Source organism: Giraffa tippelskirchi, chromosome 9 (assembly GCF_054371585.1).
Source record: "Giraffa tippelskirchi isolate mGirTip1 chromosome 9, T2T-mGirTip1v1.2.pri, whole genome shotgun sequence".
Taxonomy (NCBI): Eukaryota; Metazoa; Chordata; class Mammalia; order Artiodactyla; family Giraffidae; genus Giraffa; species Giraffa tippelskirchi.
In genome coordinates this window covers 71735513-71752905 of record NC_137283.1, presented here as the reverse complement: position 1 = coordinate 71752905, position 17393 = coordinate 71735513, and the positions used below count along the sequence as shown (strand labels likewise).

Genomic DNA, 17393 nt, shown 5'->3' with positions numbered 1-17393 from the left:
TACAAGCAATTATTAAATACTGATGGTATCTTTAATAGGCATAACAGTATTTTCTAATATTTAGTGCTTTACTACATTGTGTTAGTATTAAAATGTCATATATGTAACATATTTATTCTGTAATTATAGCATGCATGCTCAGTAGCTCAGTCGTGTCTGATTTTGTGACCCCATGGACTGCAGCCCATTGGGGTCCTCTGTCCATGGGATTTTCCAGGCAAGGATACTGGAATGGGTTGCCATTTCTGACTCCAATCATGGCACAGAAGGATGAATACAGGCAATTATATACACTTGTGTAGAATATATGTGGTTTTATCAGTGTTTTCAGATGAGTTTGTAAGCCCAAATGAAAAGGCATACATGAAAATATCTGTAGATAAACTTTTGTTTGTAAAGTCAATCAGATCAGACTGTCTGTTTTCCTAAACTGTGGTATAATGAAATGATCACAAGACTGAGGTTCAGAAAATCAGGTTTCTCATCTAGCTTCCAGGCTAATGAGGGGGATACTGAAGAAGTCACTGTTCCCACTAGAATGTAAGCTCCATCGGGCAGAGATCCGTGTCAGTTGCATTCACTGCTGTATCGCCAGCATGCAGAAAAGGCGAGGACCAGTTTAAGTACTGGACGGTTACTTGTTGCATGAATTATACTTCTCTTGTGTACGGTTTCCACATCTATAAAGCTCTGATCCTTCCAACCCTTACATTCCAGATAATATGAGAGCCCTTTGAATATAAATCAGACAGATTCAGAGCTAGAATTGCTCATACAGCTGTTGCCTGGGCCTTTATACAATTGTATAGTGAGTGCATCAAAACTCTGTGTTGAATATTTCTTTACATGAGTAAGACAAAATATCGGTCCATGATTGCCATCTTTAGAAGGCTTAAAACAAGAACTCTAAAATTAAAAATATATTACTCAAACTCACAAAATTAAATAAGTATAAAAGAAAGTTCAATAACTCTTACATGATATTTTTGCAAAGTGTGTAGCACTTAAACATTTATTTTTTGGAAGCTGTGAAGGTTTAAAACTGCTGTAAGGATTTGGGGACACCCTGTAGACATACCCCTCTTTGAGAAAACTTGAAAAATACAAATTGATAAAGAACTCTTTAACTTTTAAATGTTTTCTTTTCATGCATCAAACACATATATCACTACCAGCACCTGTAGCATGTGTTAGGAGAGGCGGGAGAAGCCAGGCTCTGGTAGGACCTCCGTCATCTGGACAGCCAGGCACACAGCGCCTCCTGGCCGGAGTCAGCATCAGCCCTGGAAACGCCACAGAGGAACCCTGTGGACGGGGGGCTGGTGACCAGACCACCATCACTCACAGCCTCCCCAGCACAGCCACCAGGACCAACCAAGCTTTGGGGGCCACCGTCCGGTCCCCTCCCATCCTCCAGACCGATGTTTGATGAGACCCTGACCCCTTGTTTATAAAACCGCTGCTTTGGTCCACCAATCTCTTCTCTTGCCTGTTTTTATCCACAGCAGTTATTACCAGACCTGTTACGTATTTGTTGACTTGTGACTTGCCTTTCTTGTGTATACATACATGTATGTAAGCTCCATGGTGACAGGAAATTTGTCATTTGACAGTGTTTACCCAGAACCTAGAACAGTATGGGACACCTGGTTGGTGTTTAGTAAATATTTGTTGGATGGAGGGATGGATGGAGAAAGTGATGGAAAGAGGGAGGGAAGGAAGGATGGATAGAATAAACGATGGAAGCATAGATGCATGGAAGGAGCTAGGGATGGATGGATGCATGCATGGAAGGATAGAGGAAGGAAAGGGATGGAAGGATGGAGAAATGGGTGGATAAATGAATGGATGAAAGTATGGACGGATGAATAAAAGGAAGAATGAATGGATGGAGGGAATGATGACTGAGTGGATAAATGAACACCTTAATGAAAAGATCCTTGTGGCTGATCCTCTTAACCATTTCTCTCCAGTTCCCAGAATCCTCCCTTCCATTTATATATGAAGTTTGCCTTCATTATTCTAGCTATGAACCTCATTATTTTCAGTAGAATTTGGCATTCTACCCTCGTTCTTTGCCTTGGGATGCTGGGGTGGACATTTGCCAGGATTCTAGCTGGCTCACCTGGCTAATGGGCCGTGGGGGCTTGCTTGCCCCTTGCCCTCAGGTGGTGTGGTGCTGATAGGTACGCAGGGATGAAATGTTGCTTTATGTGGTGACTTCATACAGGAGCGACGTCTAAGAAGGAGCCACAGGACACACATAAACACCCAAACTAGGCTAAATGGCAGCCATCATGGCTGTAGGTGAAGTCCCTGCCTTGAGTCCAGTGGGTGAGACAGAAAGCAGAAGGAGCACAGGTGGAGAATCTAGAGCCAGAGGTGGGAAAAGAGATGCACCCATGTGACAGTTGGTAGGAGCACAAATTGCTTTGTAGAGGGCAAGTTAGAAACAGTAAGATCAAACAGATTCCTGGCTTTCACTAGCATTTCAACGTCTAAAAACGTATTCTGTGAAAGCACCTCTAACAACTGGAAACATCACCAGTAATGAGCCCTATGTGGGTAACCTCTATGCCATCTCAGATGAGGTCCTGCATGTTAAAGTGTTACAGAAAGCATTGAATAAAATGCTGCTTTTTTTTTTCTTTTATGAGGATTGTGGATAGCTGGCTATACCAAAACAGTGGTATTTTCCATGCTGGGTTCCAAGTGCCTCTTCTGTAGAGGACATTCCCAGTCATTCAGATCCGTCTCCACGCAGTTGGAACCTTCCAGATTAGAAGAAACCTGTTAGCTTCCACAGAACAGTTCAGTGCAAAATCCACTTTTCACTGAAGCTGACGACTCGAGCAGCCATAATGCAGGGATGCATTTTGGCTCATTGGGAGTCAGGAGGTCTCTGAAACCAGGCGGTGGTCTACCTTCCACGGCTGCCTCCTTAGCCAGAGCACCCTGTCGCAAAGAGATTAATTCATCAGAGTATTCTCTTAGACATTATTTTTGTGAGTAAAACTTGAATTATATGCATAATTAGCTATTGTACTTGCAGAATCGATATCCAGGGGAACTGTCTAAAAAAAAAAACAAAAAACTTAGAGTTGCTTTTACTCTCTCCTGTCAGAGTCAGGCCACAAGAAGTTGAGAAGCACCATCCAGAGAAGCACGGAGACGGGCATGGCAGCTGAGATGAGGAAGATGGTGAGGCAGCCAAGCCGGGAGTCCACAGACGGCAGCATCAACAGCTACAGCTCTGAGGGAAAGTAAGTGGGCCGGCGCACGCTCCAGGCCTGGACCCGAGGGCCTCGGGGTCACAGGGTGGGTAGCAAGGCCCCCAGGTTATCCTGCAGTTGCTTCGTACAGCCGAGAGTCCAACCGTCCACTTTCAAACAGCAGGCACACCTCGGCACCTTGTCACTGAGACCTCTAAAAGGGATGAGGAAATGGCGGCTTAATGTGAATAAACTGATTTTTTGTTATCCAGAAAGTCTCAGAAAAGTCCATGACCAGAGGCTTATGGTAGAAATGCCACATTTAATGAATTCTTTCAGATGGGAAATTCATTGTCCGGCACAACTGCCAAAATCTGAATTAAAGCTTAGACATATGAAACTAATTGTCCATATTCCTGCTTTTCTCCAAACTGTTTTGGGATTCAAGTTGTTGGAAGTCTAACATTCTTATAATAGCAACTTATTTTTCTTATTTTTGAAACATCATGGATTCATTTTCACCTTAGGAAAAATGCCCAGGATCTACCTACTTAGTTATTTTTCTGATTAAAAAGTTTTCATTAATCTCAAAACTAATTAATTTTGAAAAAATATAACTAGATTTTTGTTTTTGTTTACTTGGTGTGATTTTTACACAAAATCGCATTTTTCTTATGCTTGAGAATTTTTCTGGTGAAACTGAAATAATGGTTTTACTGGTTGATAGTTTGATAGTTGACAGGTTACTAAGGTGATAGATCTTACAAATAATTAAGTATCATCTTGCAATGGGTTACTGGGGATTGACCATGTACAAGTTGTCTATAATTATGTATTGCCATGCAAATATCTTTTACCCATTCATTATTAATAATTTATTTTATTTTACTGGCATTTTTAATTTGGTTCAGAAAATAAAATAAATTCTGCCAAGTTAATGTTCACGATATGGTTTCCCATTCCTGAAAGTAGTCAGTCCCTTTATTTGATCCAATGATGGGAATGCCTTCTCCCAGCAAGATACAGCCAGGAACAAAAATCAGAAGGCATGAAGTTATGGAGTTAAGTTTGCTGACAAAATACCAATATCTGGTATACCAAAATACCAGTATCAGCTCAATATCTTTATATCTATATATATGAAATCAATAACTAATAGGAACCTACTGTATAGCACAAGGAACTCAACTCAGTTCACTGTAATGGTCTATAGGGGAAAAGGATCTAAAAAAGGGTGGATATATATATGTATCCAGATACATATAACTGATTCACTTTGCTGTACAGCAGAAACTAACATAACATTGTAAATCAACTATACTCAAATAAATTTTTTTTAAAAAAATTGACAAATCTAGTAATACTTCCACCATGGATAAGCCACTTAATGTCTCACAGATTTATTTTATAGTCTCTGGATAGAATAATAATTGATGCTCTGTCTAATTCCTTTGATTTTGAAGAAATAATATGTATGAAAGCAGACGGTTGTTGTTGTTCAATCGCTCAGCCGAGTTTAACTCTTTGTGAGCCCAAGGACTGCAGGTTGCCAGAGTTCCCTGTCCTTCACTATCACATTGGAAACAATCAACCCTCATAGAAAACTGTTTAATCCAAAAAATTACATATTGAACAGCCTGGTTCTTGTTACCCTGGAGACAACAGTTAACGAGAGCACAGTCCCTGCTCTGGGCAAAGATATAGCCTGGGGCTTCAGGCAGGCATGGTGAGAAACAGACAAACTTCAACCAACTTACTTCTATTTAATTTAAATACAAATCTCATGTAATGTGACATTTTACTTAATTCAAAACGTTAATTCATTCAAAACTCAAGAAATTAAGCATTTTGCTTTGTACATAAGAATCTGTTTTCAAATAATATTTATTCAATATTACAAATTAGAAATACCAACAGAACATTTCATGCAAAGATGGGATCAATAAAGGAGAGAAATGGTATGGACCTAAAGAGAAGATACTAAGAAAAGGTGGCACGAATACACAGAAGAACTATACAAAAAAGATATTCATGATGCAGATAACCATGATGCTGTGATCACTCACCTACAGGCACATCCTGGAATGCAAAGTTAAGCAGGTGTTAGGAAGCATCACTGTGAACAACGCTAGTGGAGGTGATGGAATTCCAGTTAAGCTCTTTCAGATCCTAAAAGATGATGCTGTGAAAGTGCTGCACTCCATATGCCAGCAAATTTGGAAAACTCAGCAGTGGCCGCAGGACTGGAAAAGGTCAATTTTCATTTCAATTCCAAAGAAGGCAATGCCAAAGAATGTTAAAACTACCACACACTTGCACTCATCTCACACACTAGCAAAGTAATGCTCAAAATGCTCCAAGCTAGTCTTCAACAGTACCTGAACCGTGAACTTCCAGATGTTCAAGCTGAATTTAGAAAATGCAGAGGAACCAGAGATCAAATTGCCAACATCCATTGGATCATTGAAAAAACAAGAGAGTTCCAGAAATATATCTACTTCTGTTTTATTGACTACACCAAATTCTTTGACTGTGTGGATCACAACAAAATGTGGAAAATTCTTCAAGAGTTGGAAATACCAGACCACCTTACCTGCCTCCTGAGAAATCTTTATGCAGGTCAACAAGCAACAGTTAGAACTGGACATGGAACAACAGACTGGTTCCAAATCGGGAAAGGAGCATGTCAAGGCTGTGTATTGTCACCTTGCTTATATAACTTCTATGGAGAGTACATCCTGTGAAATGCTGGGCTGGATGAAGCACAAGCTGGAATCAAGATATCTGGGAGAAATATCAATAACCTTAGATACACAGATGACACCACCCTTGCGGCTGGTGAAAATGTTGGCTTAAAGTTCAGCATGCTGAAAACTAAGATCATTGCATCTGGCCCCATCACTTCATGGCAAATAGATGGGGAGACAATGGAAACAGTGAGAGATTTTATTTTGGGGGGGCTCCATCCACTGGATCATCGAAAAAGCAAGAGAGTTCCAGAAAAACATCTATTTCTGATTTATTGACTATGCCAAAGCCTTTGACTGTGTGGATCACAAACTGTGGAAAATTCTGAAAAAGATGGGAATATCAGACCACCTGACTTTCCTCTTGAGAAACCTGTATGCAGGTCAGGAAGCAACAGTTAGAACTGGACATGGAACAACAGACTGGTTCCAAATAGGAAATGGAGTATGTCAAGGCTGTATACTGTCACCCTGCTTATTTAATTTATATCCAGAGTACATCATGAGAAACGCTGGGCTGGAAGACACACAAGCTGGAATCAAGATTGCCGGGAGAAATATCAATAACCTCAGATATGCAGATGATACCACCCTTATGGCAGAAAGGGAAGAAGAACTAAAGAGCCTCTTGATGAAAGTGAAAGAGGAGAGTGAATACGTTGGCTTAAAGCTCAACATTCAGAAAACTAAGATCATGGCATCCGGTCCCATCACTTCATGGGAAATAGATGGGGAAACAGTGGAAACAGTGTCAGACTTTATTTTGGGGGGCTCCAAAATCACTTCTGATGGTGATTGCAGCCATGAAATTAAAAGACACTTACTCCTTGGAAGGAAAGTTATGACCAACCTAGATAGCATATTTAAAAGCAGAGACATTACTTTGCCAACAAAGGTCCGTCTAGTCAGGGCTGTAGTTTTCCAGTGGTCATGTATGGATGTGAGAGTTGGACGGTGAAGAAAGCTGAGCACCGACGAATTGATGCTTAGCTGAACTGTGTTGTTGGAGAAGACTCTTGAGAGTCCCTTGGACTGCAAGGAGATCCAACCAGTCCATCCTAAAGGAGATCAGTCCTGAGTGTTCATTGGAAGGACTGATGTTGAAGCTGAAACTCCAATACTTTGGCCACCTGATGAGAAGAGTTGACTCATTGGAAAAGACACTAATGCTGGGAAGGATTGGGGGCAGGAGGAGAAGGGGACAACGGAGGATGAGATGGCTGGATGGCATCACCGACTCGATGGGCATGGGTTTGGGTAGACTTTGGGTGTTGGTGATGGACAGGGAGGCCTGGCGTGCTGCGATTCATGGGGTCACAAAGAGTCTGACACGACTGAGTGGCTGAACTGAAAATCACTGCAGATGGTGAGTGAAGCCATGAAATTAAAAGATGCTTGCTCCTTGGAAGAAAAGCTATGGCCAACTTAGACACCATATTAAAAAGCAGAGACATTACTTTGCCAACAAAGGTCTGTCTAGTCAAGGCTATGGTTTTTCCAGTGGTCATGTATGGATGTGAGAGTTGGACTATAAAGAAAACTGAAAGCCAAAGAATTGATGGTTTTGAACTGTGGTGTTGGAGAAGACGCTTGAGAGTCCCTTGGACTGCAAGAAGATCCAACTAGTCCATCCTAAAGGAAATCAGTCCTGAATATTCTTTGGAAGGACTGATGCTGAAGCTGAAATTCCAATACTTAAACCAGCTGATGCAAAGAACTCACCCTGTGGAAAAGACCCTGATGCTGGGAAAGATTGAAGGCAGGTGGATAAGTGAACAACAGAGGATAAGATGGTTGGATGGCATCACCGACTCAATGGACATGAGTTTGAGCAAACTCCAAGAGTTAGTGATGGACAGGGAGGCCTGGCGTGCTGCAGTCCATTGCATCCCAAAGAGTCGAACATGACTGAGCAAATGAACTGAATATTGCAAATAATATTTATTCAAGAAATTATTAAATGGTTCTTAAAATTTAGCATTTTAATATTACTTAATGCCCATGAGCAATTATTTAATAGGTTGTGACATAAAATATCACATCTTATATCTTATGTCAGAGAAGGCAATGGCACCCCACTCCAGTACTCTTGCCTGGAAAATCCCATGGACGGAGGAGCCTGGTAGGCTATAATCCATGGGGTCGCTAAGAGTCGGACACGACTGAGCAACTTTACTTTACTTTCATATCTTATGTCAGTCATACATTTATGTAGGGATTTGTAGTGTAATATGTGCCAAAAACTTACAGCATTAAAAACTTTAACTAAGCCCTCCTCAACGTCAGGTCTTTTTTAAAACTTTTTTATTTTGTATTGCAGTATAGTTGATTAACAATGTTGTGTTAGTTTCAGGTGAATGGGAGGGAGGGAAATACTGGGTATTCGGGATTGACATGTACACACTGCTGTATTTAAGATGGATAACCAACAAGGACCTACTGTGTAGTACAGCGAACTCTGCTGAATATTCTGTAAGTTGATAGGGTAGATCTTTTCTCATTCAACACTGAGCCTCATATGCTTGGTTAGAGGAAATGCAAAGAATCAGTAAGTAAACCAATTACCTAAATAGTGTTTGATTCATGTTCAGAACTATAGTCTAATGGAAACTAGTGAAAAGAATTCTGGGAGATCTAATGTTTTGATTTTTGTTCTTTTGCCAATAGTTTAATATTTCCTGGAGTGAGACTAGGTGCAGATAGTCAATTCAGTGATTTTCTTGATGGATTGGGACCAGCCCAGCTTGTTGGCCGCCAAACCCTTGCTACTCCTGCAATGGGTAAGAATTCATTTCATGTCTTGAAAGAAAATGAGTGTTTCATGGTTGACAAGATTATTTAAAGTAGAATAATAACATTGATAATACAAGTGAAAAGAACATTTTATCTTAAGTGTTGCTGGTTTCAAATGACTATTCTAATTTTTAATGCATTTTTCTAACTTGATACTTATTTTCTAATGCATTTTCCTAACTTTGCTGACAAAGGTCTTTATAGTCAAAGCTATGATTTTTCTAGTAGTCATGTATGAATGTGAGAGCTGGAACATAAAAAAGGTTGAACACCAAAAATTAATGCCTTTAAACTGTGTTGCTGGAGAAGACTCATGAGAGTCCCTTGGACTTCTAGGAGATCCAACCAGTCCATCCTAAAGGAAATCAACCCTGAATATTCATTGGAAGGACTGGTGCTGAAGCTGAAGGTCCAACATTTTGGCCACTTGATGTGAAGAGCTGACTCACTGGAAAAGATCCTGATTCTGGGAAAGATTGAGGGCAAGAGGAGAAGAGGGTGAGGGAGGAAGAGATGGTTGGATGGCATCACTGACTCAGTGAAGATGAGTTTAAACAAACTCAGGGAGATAGTGAAGGACAGGGAAGCCTGGTGTGCTGCAGTTCATGGGGTTGCAGAGTCGGACACGACTTAGTTATTAAGCAACAGCAACAACTTGACACATAATGTTAAATGAATAAAGTTAGTCACCTGTCTTTGAATTATCAAAATTCTGTCAATGTAATGTCTACAGTATATCCAAATGTAGGAGAAGGGTAGCATTTTACAGCATGGAAAAATCAATAATGAATCCAGAATGTTGGTATGAGTATATTATTATGAAAAAAAATTAATGAAATTGCCTCCCAACTTCAGAACTAAAAAAAGTAGTATTTTGGAGTCAATTGTAAAAGAGAAACAGGTGAAGAGAGACACTAACAAATAGTGAAAAACGCTCAGTGTTTCTGTACTCTTGGAGTGGGAGAGAACTTCCAAACCAAAGCTAGATAAATCAAAAAACTTCTACTAGCAAAAATACCATGAATGAAGATTATGAAAGGTGATAAATGAAGAAAATTGTGTGTAACATGTGCAATAAATATCTTCCTAAAAGGCATGAGATTCTAGCTTGAAAGGGAGTAGTCCGCAAAATCATGAGAATATTTCAAACACAAAAACAATATTTATATTTATGTCATTTTACAGTACCAGAGATTGATAGAAAATCCCACAACTTTCCTAAAAGGGAAAATAATTGTATCCAAACTATTAAAAATCTGATTCTCACTGCACTCTTCAATAATAATAGTGAAATCCTGAAGATGAGCATTGTCTTCAAAATTCTGATTAACAATTGATTTCCAACATGGAGTACAATAGCCAGCCAAGTCATCTAGTAAATTTGAGGCTAAAATTAATATATGTTCAGACAAAAAAGGCCTCAAAACATTTTCCTTATACCCAGCATCATTCAGAAAACTATTGAAGGATATACTTCAACAAAGTGAACTAAGTGAACTTAAAAATTGTGAACTAAAAAGGAGGAACATGAAATTCAGTAAATTAATGCTTCCATGCAAGAGAGAAATGGACGGGATGCCCACAATGGTAGTGAAGGAAAATCTAAGAAAACAGCTACCGCTTTAAAAGCAACCTCTCCAAATTGTAGCCTGTCAGATTCTTAATCTAAATCTAGAAAACTTGGTGTGTTTGATTTTGTAGAAGAACTAGACAAGCAGGACAGAGTGAGAGGGTTTAATTAGCATAAAAATACATCAAAATGTAAGCAAGTACTTTTTAAAACACACTTAGTGGGGACAGAGAGAAGAAAGAGTGTCCAAGAAATGAGAAGTAATCACAATATTCCATTGTACTTAACTACAAGTAATAGTGCATAATCATAATATAAATATTAATATTGGGAGAACAGCATGACAGAAAATGTCAAGTGTATACTGGGGATAGGAAAACAGAGAAAGCAAAATTAGAGGTCAATAATAATATGTATTACTGAAAAAAGGAAGGTATCTTATGAATATGATGTTTGGAGATAGGGATGCAAATGCCAAAAAGTAAAAAAAATTAAGTTAAAATATCGTGAATTTTGAAAGCAGTGACTTTTGAAAGGGAAGAAGTAGAGAGAGAGACTGGGAATTTTTTATACTAATAACAAGGCTTAGAGTAACAGTTTGACTCTTTAAATTGTGTGTGTGTGTGATTAAAAGGAAAAAGCCTGAGAATTCCCAGGAGCTAAGGTTTGAAACAATAATTATTACAAAACTAATGAACAATCCAGAACCACAACATTGATCAATGGATGAGGCAAATAAGAATAATTCACAACTGAATTCTTTCTTACAACTGAGAAAATGGAGATGATTCAACTAACTAAAACCAACTGAGAAATAACTATATTTAATATTTTGGAGAATAAAGTAACATATCATTCAGAAAAAGTTTGCCATCTTCTAAAAATGGATAAAGGGCATGAACAGGCAATACAAAAGAAGAAATAAAAATTGAAAATATTTGCAAATATGTTCAGCCTCCCTAATAGCCAAAGAAACACTAATTATAACTTATGGAACACCAGATTGGCAAAAAAGTAGACATATTGCTCTTGATGATATTAGTGGGCTGTGGAAATGGGAAGAAAGATTTTTCTGATCACAGTGTACCTTTCTGAAGGATAGTTGGCAATATGCATGGAATTATTGAATGTCCCTTCAGTTAGACCTAATGATTAAAAATCTGGGAATTTATGTTTAAGAAATAATTGACCATGGGTGTAAAAATTCTTCATAAAGCTGTTCTTTCTAGTGTTGTTTAATGACAACAATATAGATAAGCTATATTTCCATCCACAGGTAATGACATCTGGTTAAATAGGTAATGACATTCCCATTCCATGGTTCATACAGTCAGTAAATTGAGGGAGTATGGTCATGAAAGATGTTAGATAAATAGATAGAGGCAGATGGGTAGATAGATATATAGGTAGAGAGATGGAGAGAGAGAGATGGATTAATAGATGATAGATAGAGATAGACTCATAGCCCAAGGGAGAAAGAGAGATAGGAATGAAGGAAGGAACTAACAAATTGTGAAATTGCTAGGGTATTTATCAAGACATTAATGGAGGTTTTTGCTAAATAATGGAAATGCAGATAACTGTACTTTTCATTAAGTATTTTGTATACTCAACATAAAGGATAAGAAAACTTAGGGTACAGAATTCCTTAAATACTTCAGTGTTGTTACAGGTAAGCAATTTATAAACTATTATGAGACTCTCATAAGTTGAATGAGTACCAAAAAAATGAAGAGAAACATTTCAAAACCTGATTTAGAGGTAGGGAAAAAAAGTGGGGTTGGGGGCTCTAAGTATTAGTTTTTTATGAAGATCATGAGGATCATAATTTGGAGTCTGTTATGACCTTTTTTTTTTTTTAACTGAATGTTACTGCAAAGAAGCTGACACATTTTGCTTCTTCTGGCAGGTGATATACAGATTGGAATGGAGGATAAAAAGGGCCAGTTAGAAGTTGAAGTGATTAGAGCTCGAAGCCTCACGCAGAAGCCCGGCTCCAAATCCACACCTGGTAAGATGCAGAATTAACTGTTCATATGAGAGTCTTCCGTGGACAGAAGCTCAAAATGTGTTGTGTTTGAATTTCATATGCTCTGTGTTGCATTATCTGTCCTTTGTATAAAAGTGGATCTGGGTTTTCCTTGCACAATTATTCTGTTGAAAGTATTAGGAAGAGTCTTGTTGTATTAAGACAAATTTAGTTATGATGGCTTCTTAGCTCGTGTCAATTATTTTTGTCTGCCCATTTACAAAGGCAGCATAAAAATTCAGTTCTAATCATAACAAGGATGAGCTTTTAGATAGAAAATGAGCTTTAAAATATAACCCTGTGTTGTATTGCCAGCCATAAACCAAATAAGTCAGAATCTTATGATAACTTTGCACACTTGAAATGAGGAAAATTATGTTAGTAGTAACATATGGGTTTTAAGGGGTAGCACTCATGGAGCACTGAAAACTTTAAATGATTTAAATAGTGGAAAGCTTTTAGTAAGCATCTCTACTTCTCTAAGGAAGCATTTGCTAATAAAATCAATTTAATTTGAAGGATTAACTTTTTATCTGTTAATGTTACCTTTGTTCAGCTCCTTACGTCAAAGTGTATCTTTTGGAGAATGGGGCCTGCATAGCCAAGAAGAAGACAAGAATTGCACGAAAGACCCTTGACCCTTTGTATCAACAGTCCCTGGTTTTTGATGAAAGTCCACAGGGTAAAGTCCTTCAGGTCAGTCATAGCTGGTTTGACTTTTTACACTGTAACAGGCCTATTGTCCACATCAACATTGAAGAGGTGGGCAAACAGGAAGATGATAAATTCCAAATTGTTGATTTATAATATAAGTAATATGTAGTTGTAAAATATCTCTTAGTTCAAATGGAAAACAAGGTATTTATTTCCACTCTTCTTTTCTCCCTTCTCTCATCCTCTCCTTATACTTTTGCCTGACTTCCCACCCCCTTCATCTTCTAGATGATAGATAGGTAGACCAGATGGTTAGACTAGATAGATAGAAAAATGAATAGATAGGTAGGTAGACAGATACATAAATACATAGACTAGATACATGGAAAAATGTATGGATGGATGGGTAGATAGGTAGATGGATAGATAGATAGATAATTAGGGCAACCAATGTTAATAATAGTTTATTGAGCAAGACGTGATGCAAAGAGGAAGAAAGGAAAGGATGAGCAAATATCAATGACTGGTTGAGTGTCAGGTTCACTGCTAGCTGCTTCCACATGTTACCTTTTCTAAATGTTTTGACCACCATTGCCTTGCCGCCAGCTTTTTTTGGCTTTTCATTTGCATTTCTCTGGCTACTAATAATATTAAACAAATTGTTCATATATAATTGATCATTTGGATTTTCTTTATGTGAAAAATTAAGACTTTTACTTGATACTCTTTTTAGCTTGTAGGAGTTTTACCTGATACTTCCTTTTAGCCTGTAGAAGTTTTGTTTCTTTGTTTGTTTGTTTGAAGCTGTTCTGGATACTGGTACTTTGTCATTTACATGAATTACACACACATTTGTCCTACTGTGACTTTTCTTTCACCAAACTCTTTACATCTTTTGATGAACAGAAGTTCTCAATTTAAATATACTTTTTAAAAACCACTTTTATATTGTTTATGCTTTTTTCTGACTTGGTTTTAAAAAATCCTTCTTTATACCTATTTATTAGGTATAATCCTTCTTTATTTTTATCTTTATTTATAAATATATTGAGTATATATTTATAACCTGCAGGTTATAAATATATTGTTTTCATAGAATTTTATCATTTTGATTTATGTTATGAAGTAGGGTACAATTTTATTTTTTTCCCTTTTATATGATCAGTTGTCCAGAAATTATTTAATGAAAAGTCCTTCTTTTATACCCATTCTATAATATCAGCTCAGTCATAGATCATTTCACCATCTGCATTGTCCCCTTTTGAAAGATTATGTCTGAGGAATACAGGCATTAAATAATTTGGCAAGGTTACTCAGTAAATTGAAAAACTGAGATTCGCCACCCCTGCCTCTGTGAAACAGGTTAGTGAGTTCATTTGGGAACCTCCACAGAGCCTGGAGTAAGTATAATGGGAATCTTACCTGACACCTAAAGAATTGGTTTTGGTGTCAGATTGTTCTGTCAGTTCACTGACTTACTAATCTGATCAAGTCAAAACTGTCAGGTTAAGTCCTCAAAGGGCACCAGCTTATAATTATTGTTCAGCCTATCTCTTCAGTAACAAGTCTATAATATAAAAGAAATGTAATGAATATTCTCATTCTTTATACACGTTCACCATGCACACATGCCACGGTACTGGGAGTTGGGTTGTCTTGCCCTCCTAGCTTGCACAAATTTAATTTGTATATCTCCATGGCCCTGCACATTGCTTACTAGATAGTAGTTGCTAAAGAAGGTTTTGAATTGATAAGTAAATAAGCTTGCCTGTTTGATTTTAACATGGTTTATATAGACAATACCCCTCATGGACTAGAGAAATATTATATGTATCCCATCAAATCAAAAAAATCATGATGAAGTGTCTCAGAGTACCAGAATACTTGTTATTATTAAGTCTCCTTGGTCTTGGTTATATTCACTTCATCTCCTTCCCTGTCTGGCTCAGTTTTGCAGACCAGTTTGCTCTCAGCTCTTCATGTGTGAAGGAAAGGAGCTCAAGTTCACTGCACTTCTCTGTCTCCACAGGTGATCGTCTGGGGGGACTATGGCAGGATGGACCACAAATGCTTCATGGGGGTGGCTCAGATCTTGTTGGAGGAACTTGATCTTTCCAGCATGGTCATCGGCTGGTACAAGCTGTTCCCACCGTCATCACTGGTTGACCCCACGCTCACCCCTCTTACCCGCCGGGCTTCCCAGTCATCTCTGGAAAGTTCCACTGGGCCCCCCTGCATCCGGTCCTAATGAACTCACACCAGGAAGACTCTACCTTCAGGATAATAATCTGAACCAGATATTTCATGAGCATTGTTGGAGACAGACAATCAACCTGTGTTTTGCCTGTAGTCGTTTTTCAATAATATGTCCCAATCGTTGTTTAAAACCTGGCTTCACATGACAGAACAAGGCAGTCTATCAAATACAGGAAGAGTCAACGTGCTAGAGAATCACTGATGCTTCTAACAAATGAAAGAAAGGAAACTGCAAATTCGCATACACACACGCGCACATGCACACACCAAACTGAACAAACTGGAAACTGTCACTCTTGTGAAAAGCTGTATTTTATGTGTTTTTTGCACAAACCACAAGGAGTGTTATTTCCCTGGTGTTTAAGTTTTGTTTGTGTCTTGTTTGTTGATTTCAGTTGATTTCAGATTTGTTTTGATTTGATTCGGTTTTCACTGTATTTGTTGTTTTTACTCGTTTTCAGCTGCATCATGACAGGCCTCGTGATGTTTACAGAGACCCTTCCTTTCTTTTTCCAAAAGCAGCAAAAAAAAAGGGCTGAAGCAGTCTCTGTAGCATCTCTGCAGAGTGTGTACCATGAGACAAAGTGAGGCCAATGCAGGGCTTCACTGACTTTTGCTTTATGATTCTTCAAGTTCTTATGTGTAGAAACCCAGAAAATGAAAGTTATCGTCCAAAAACAAAAAATCACAGAATCACTTTTTTGAATGGAGCTCATGTCTGCTTGTGTTCTAAAACATTAGTTTATGTTTTCCATTGTTTTGCATGGAAGACTTTTACAGAACTGAGTCTGCAGCAAATGCTGGGAACTAACCTAAATGCATCGTTGTACCTTGGAAACACTCCTTGTAATGCCTTTTCCTTCCTGACATCCAAAATAAAAGCAACTATATGCTCATGTGTACAAACCATATGTTTGACTTCCCAAAATGGTGACTAGAAATGGATTTGAGCCTCAGACACTTTGAATGATGCCCAGGCTCCTTGGCCACATCTCAGTGTAGACTTAGTACCTGTCCTGGCAAGAACATGGTATGGGTTATTAATATCCCACTGGAAATTTAATTTGAAATATTTCGCACTAAACTAATGATTTTTATCAAATTTTGGTTTACATTTCTTTGAAATTGATACAAGCACAAAGCTTGTTTTTTTAATGCAAAGCATCTTACTTTGGGGTGGGGGAAATAAAACAAAGTCCAATTCAATTTGCATTTTCTTCATCTGAGTTTTTCTTGGCCTTGAATTCCCTTGTGACCTTCTGTATCTGTGCTAACAACTGCAGAATCTGCAGGTGCATCAAGACCTACTCCCTCCTTTTATGAGTCCCTCCACTTTTGTGACTCCAGAAATAGAGCAGCATGACTTGGAACTGTTCAAAGCCGCATGCACGTTTTATTAAAAAAAAAAAGGATAAAGAAAAAAAAGAAAGGAAAAAAGAAAAGAAACAAAAGGTTATCTAATAATGTATGTTAGTTCCACATAGGCCAGCTTGTATGTTGCATGTACTTGTACAGTTTGCTTGTTAATTACTCTACTGAAATAACCAAGAAATCTAAGCCATCCATTTTTGTTATAGACATTTTGCAAGTTTTAGCCAGACTCAGTCTGTGAGTCTGAGGTGAAATGTCTATAGATGGACTTTATTTTTTACCCTCTGGAAAACGTGATGTGGTATGGACCAAATTCCTTCTAATAAATATTTTGGTGTAGATTCCTCCTGTGGGGCTGTAACACATGTAGACACTGTGTACACATAGGTTTTAATCCATAGACATACTGCCTGCACCAAGTGAATTATTTATTATTTACACACGCCAGAATGACCTGCCCATTGTTTCCAGGGCACAGATTGACCACGGGTCACCATGCTGAGCAGGAAGGACTGAAGCATTGGTGTACTTCTCCTAGATACCGTTCTGTCTTAGTGGCCAACAATCAACTGATTCTAACTGGGTAGTATCTTTCTATCTGACCACTTGTCTTAACACTCCCCTGTGCTTTTAAATGAACTTCCAACTCATGTATGTAAACATGTTTAATAAAATTTACTTTTCATGTCAGTCTACAGCCATCTGTGTTCTGTGTTGTGCCAGATATTCATTGTGGGTTCCACTGGGCAAGATGGGAGCTG

At 38.3% G+C, this 17393-nt stretch overlaps 1 protein-coding gene across 43 annotated transcripts in view; it reads left to right on the top strand.

The window, feature by feature from the left end:
* The window catches only part of RIMS1 (regulating synaptic membrane exocytosis 1), a 599905-nt gene extending 583744 nt beyond the window's left edge, over positions 1–16161 (top strand). For all 43 annotated transcript variants that reach the window (XM_081526161.1, XM_081526204.1, XM_081526188.1 and 40 more), the window contains 5 exons: positions 3125–3263; positions 8627–8739; positions 12232–12333; positions 12908–13047; positions 15035–16161. In XM_081526161.1, coding sequence (XP_081382287.1) covers positions 3125–3263; positions 8627–8739; positions 12232–12333; positions 12908–13047; positions 15035–15253 — 713 coding nt within the window. In that variant the 3' untranslated portion in view covers positions 15254–16161. The remainder of the gene's footprint in view (positions 1–3124; positions 3264–8626; positions 8740–12231; positions 12334–12907; positions 13048–15034) is intronic.
* The last annotated feature ends 1232 nt before the right edge of the window (positions 16162–17393 follow it).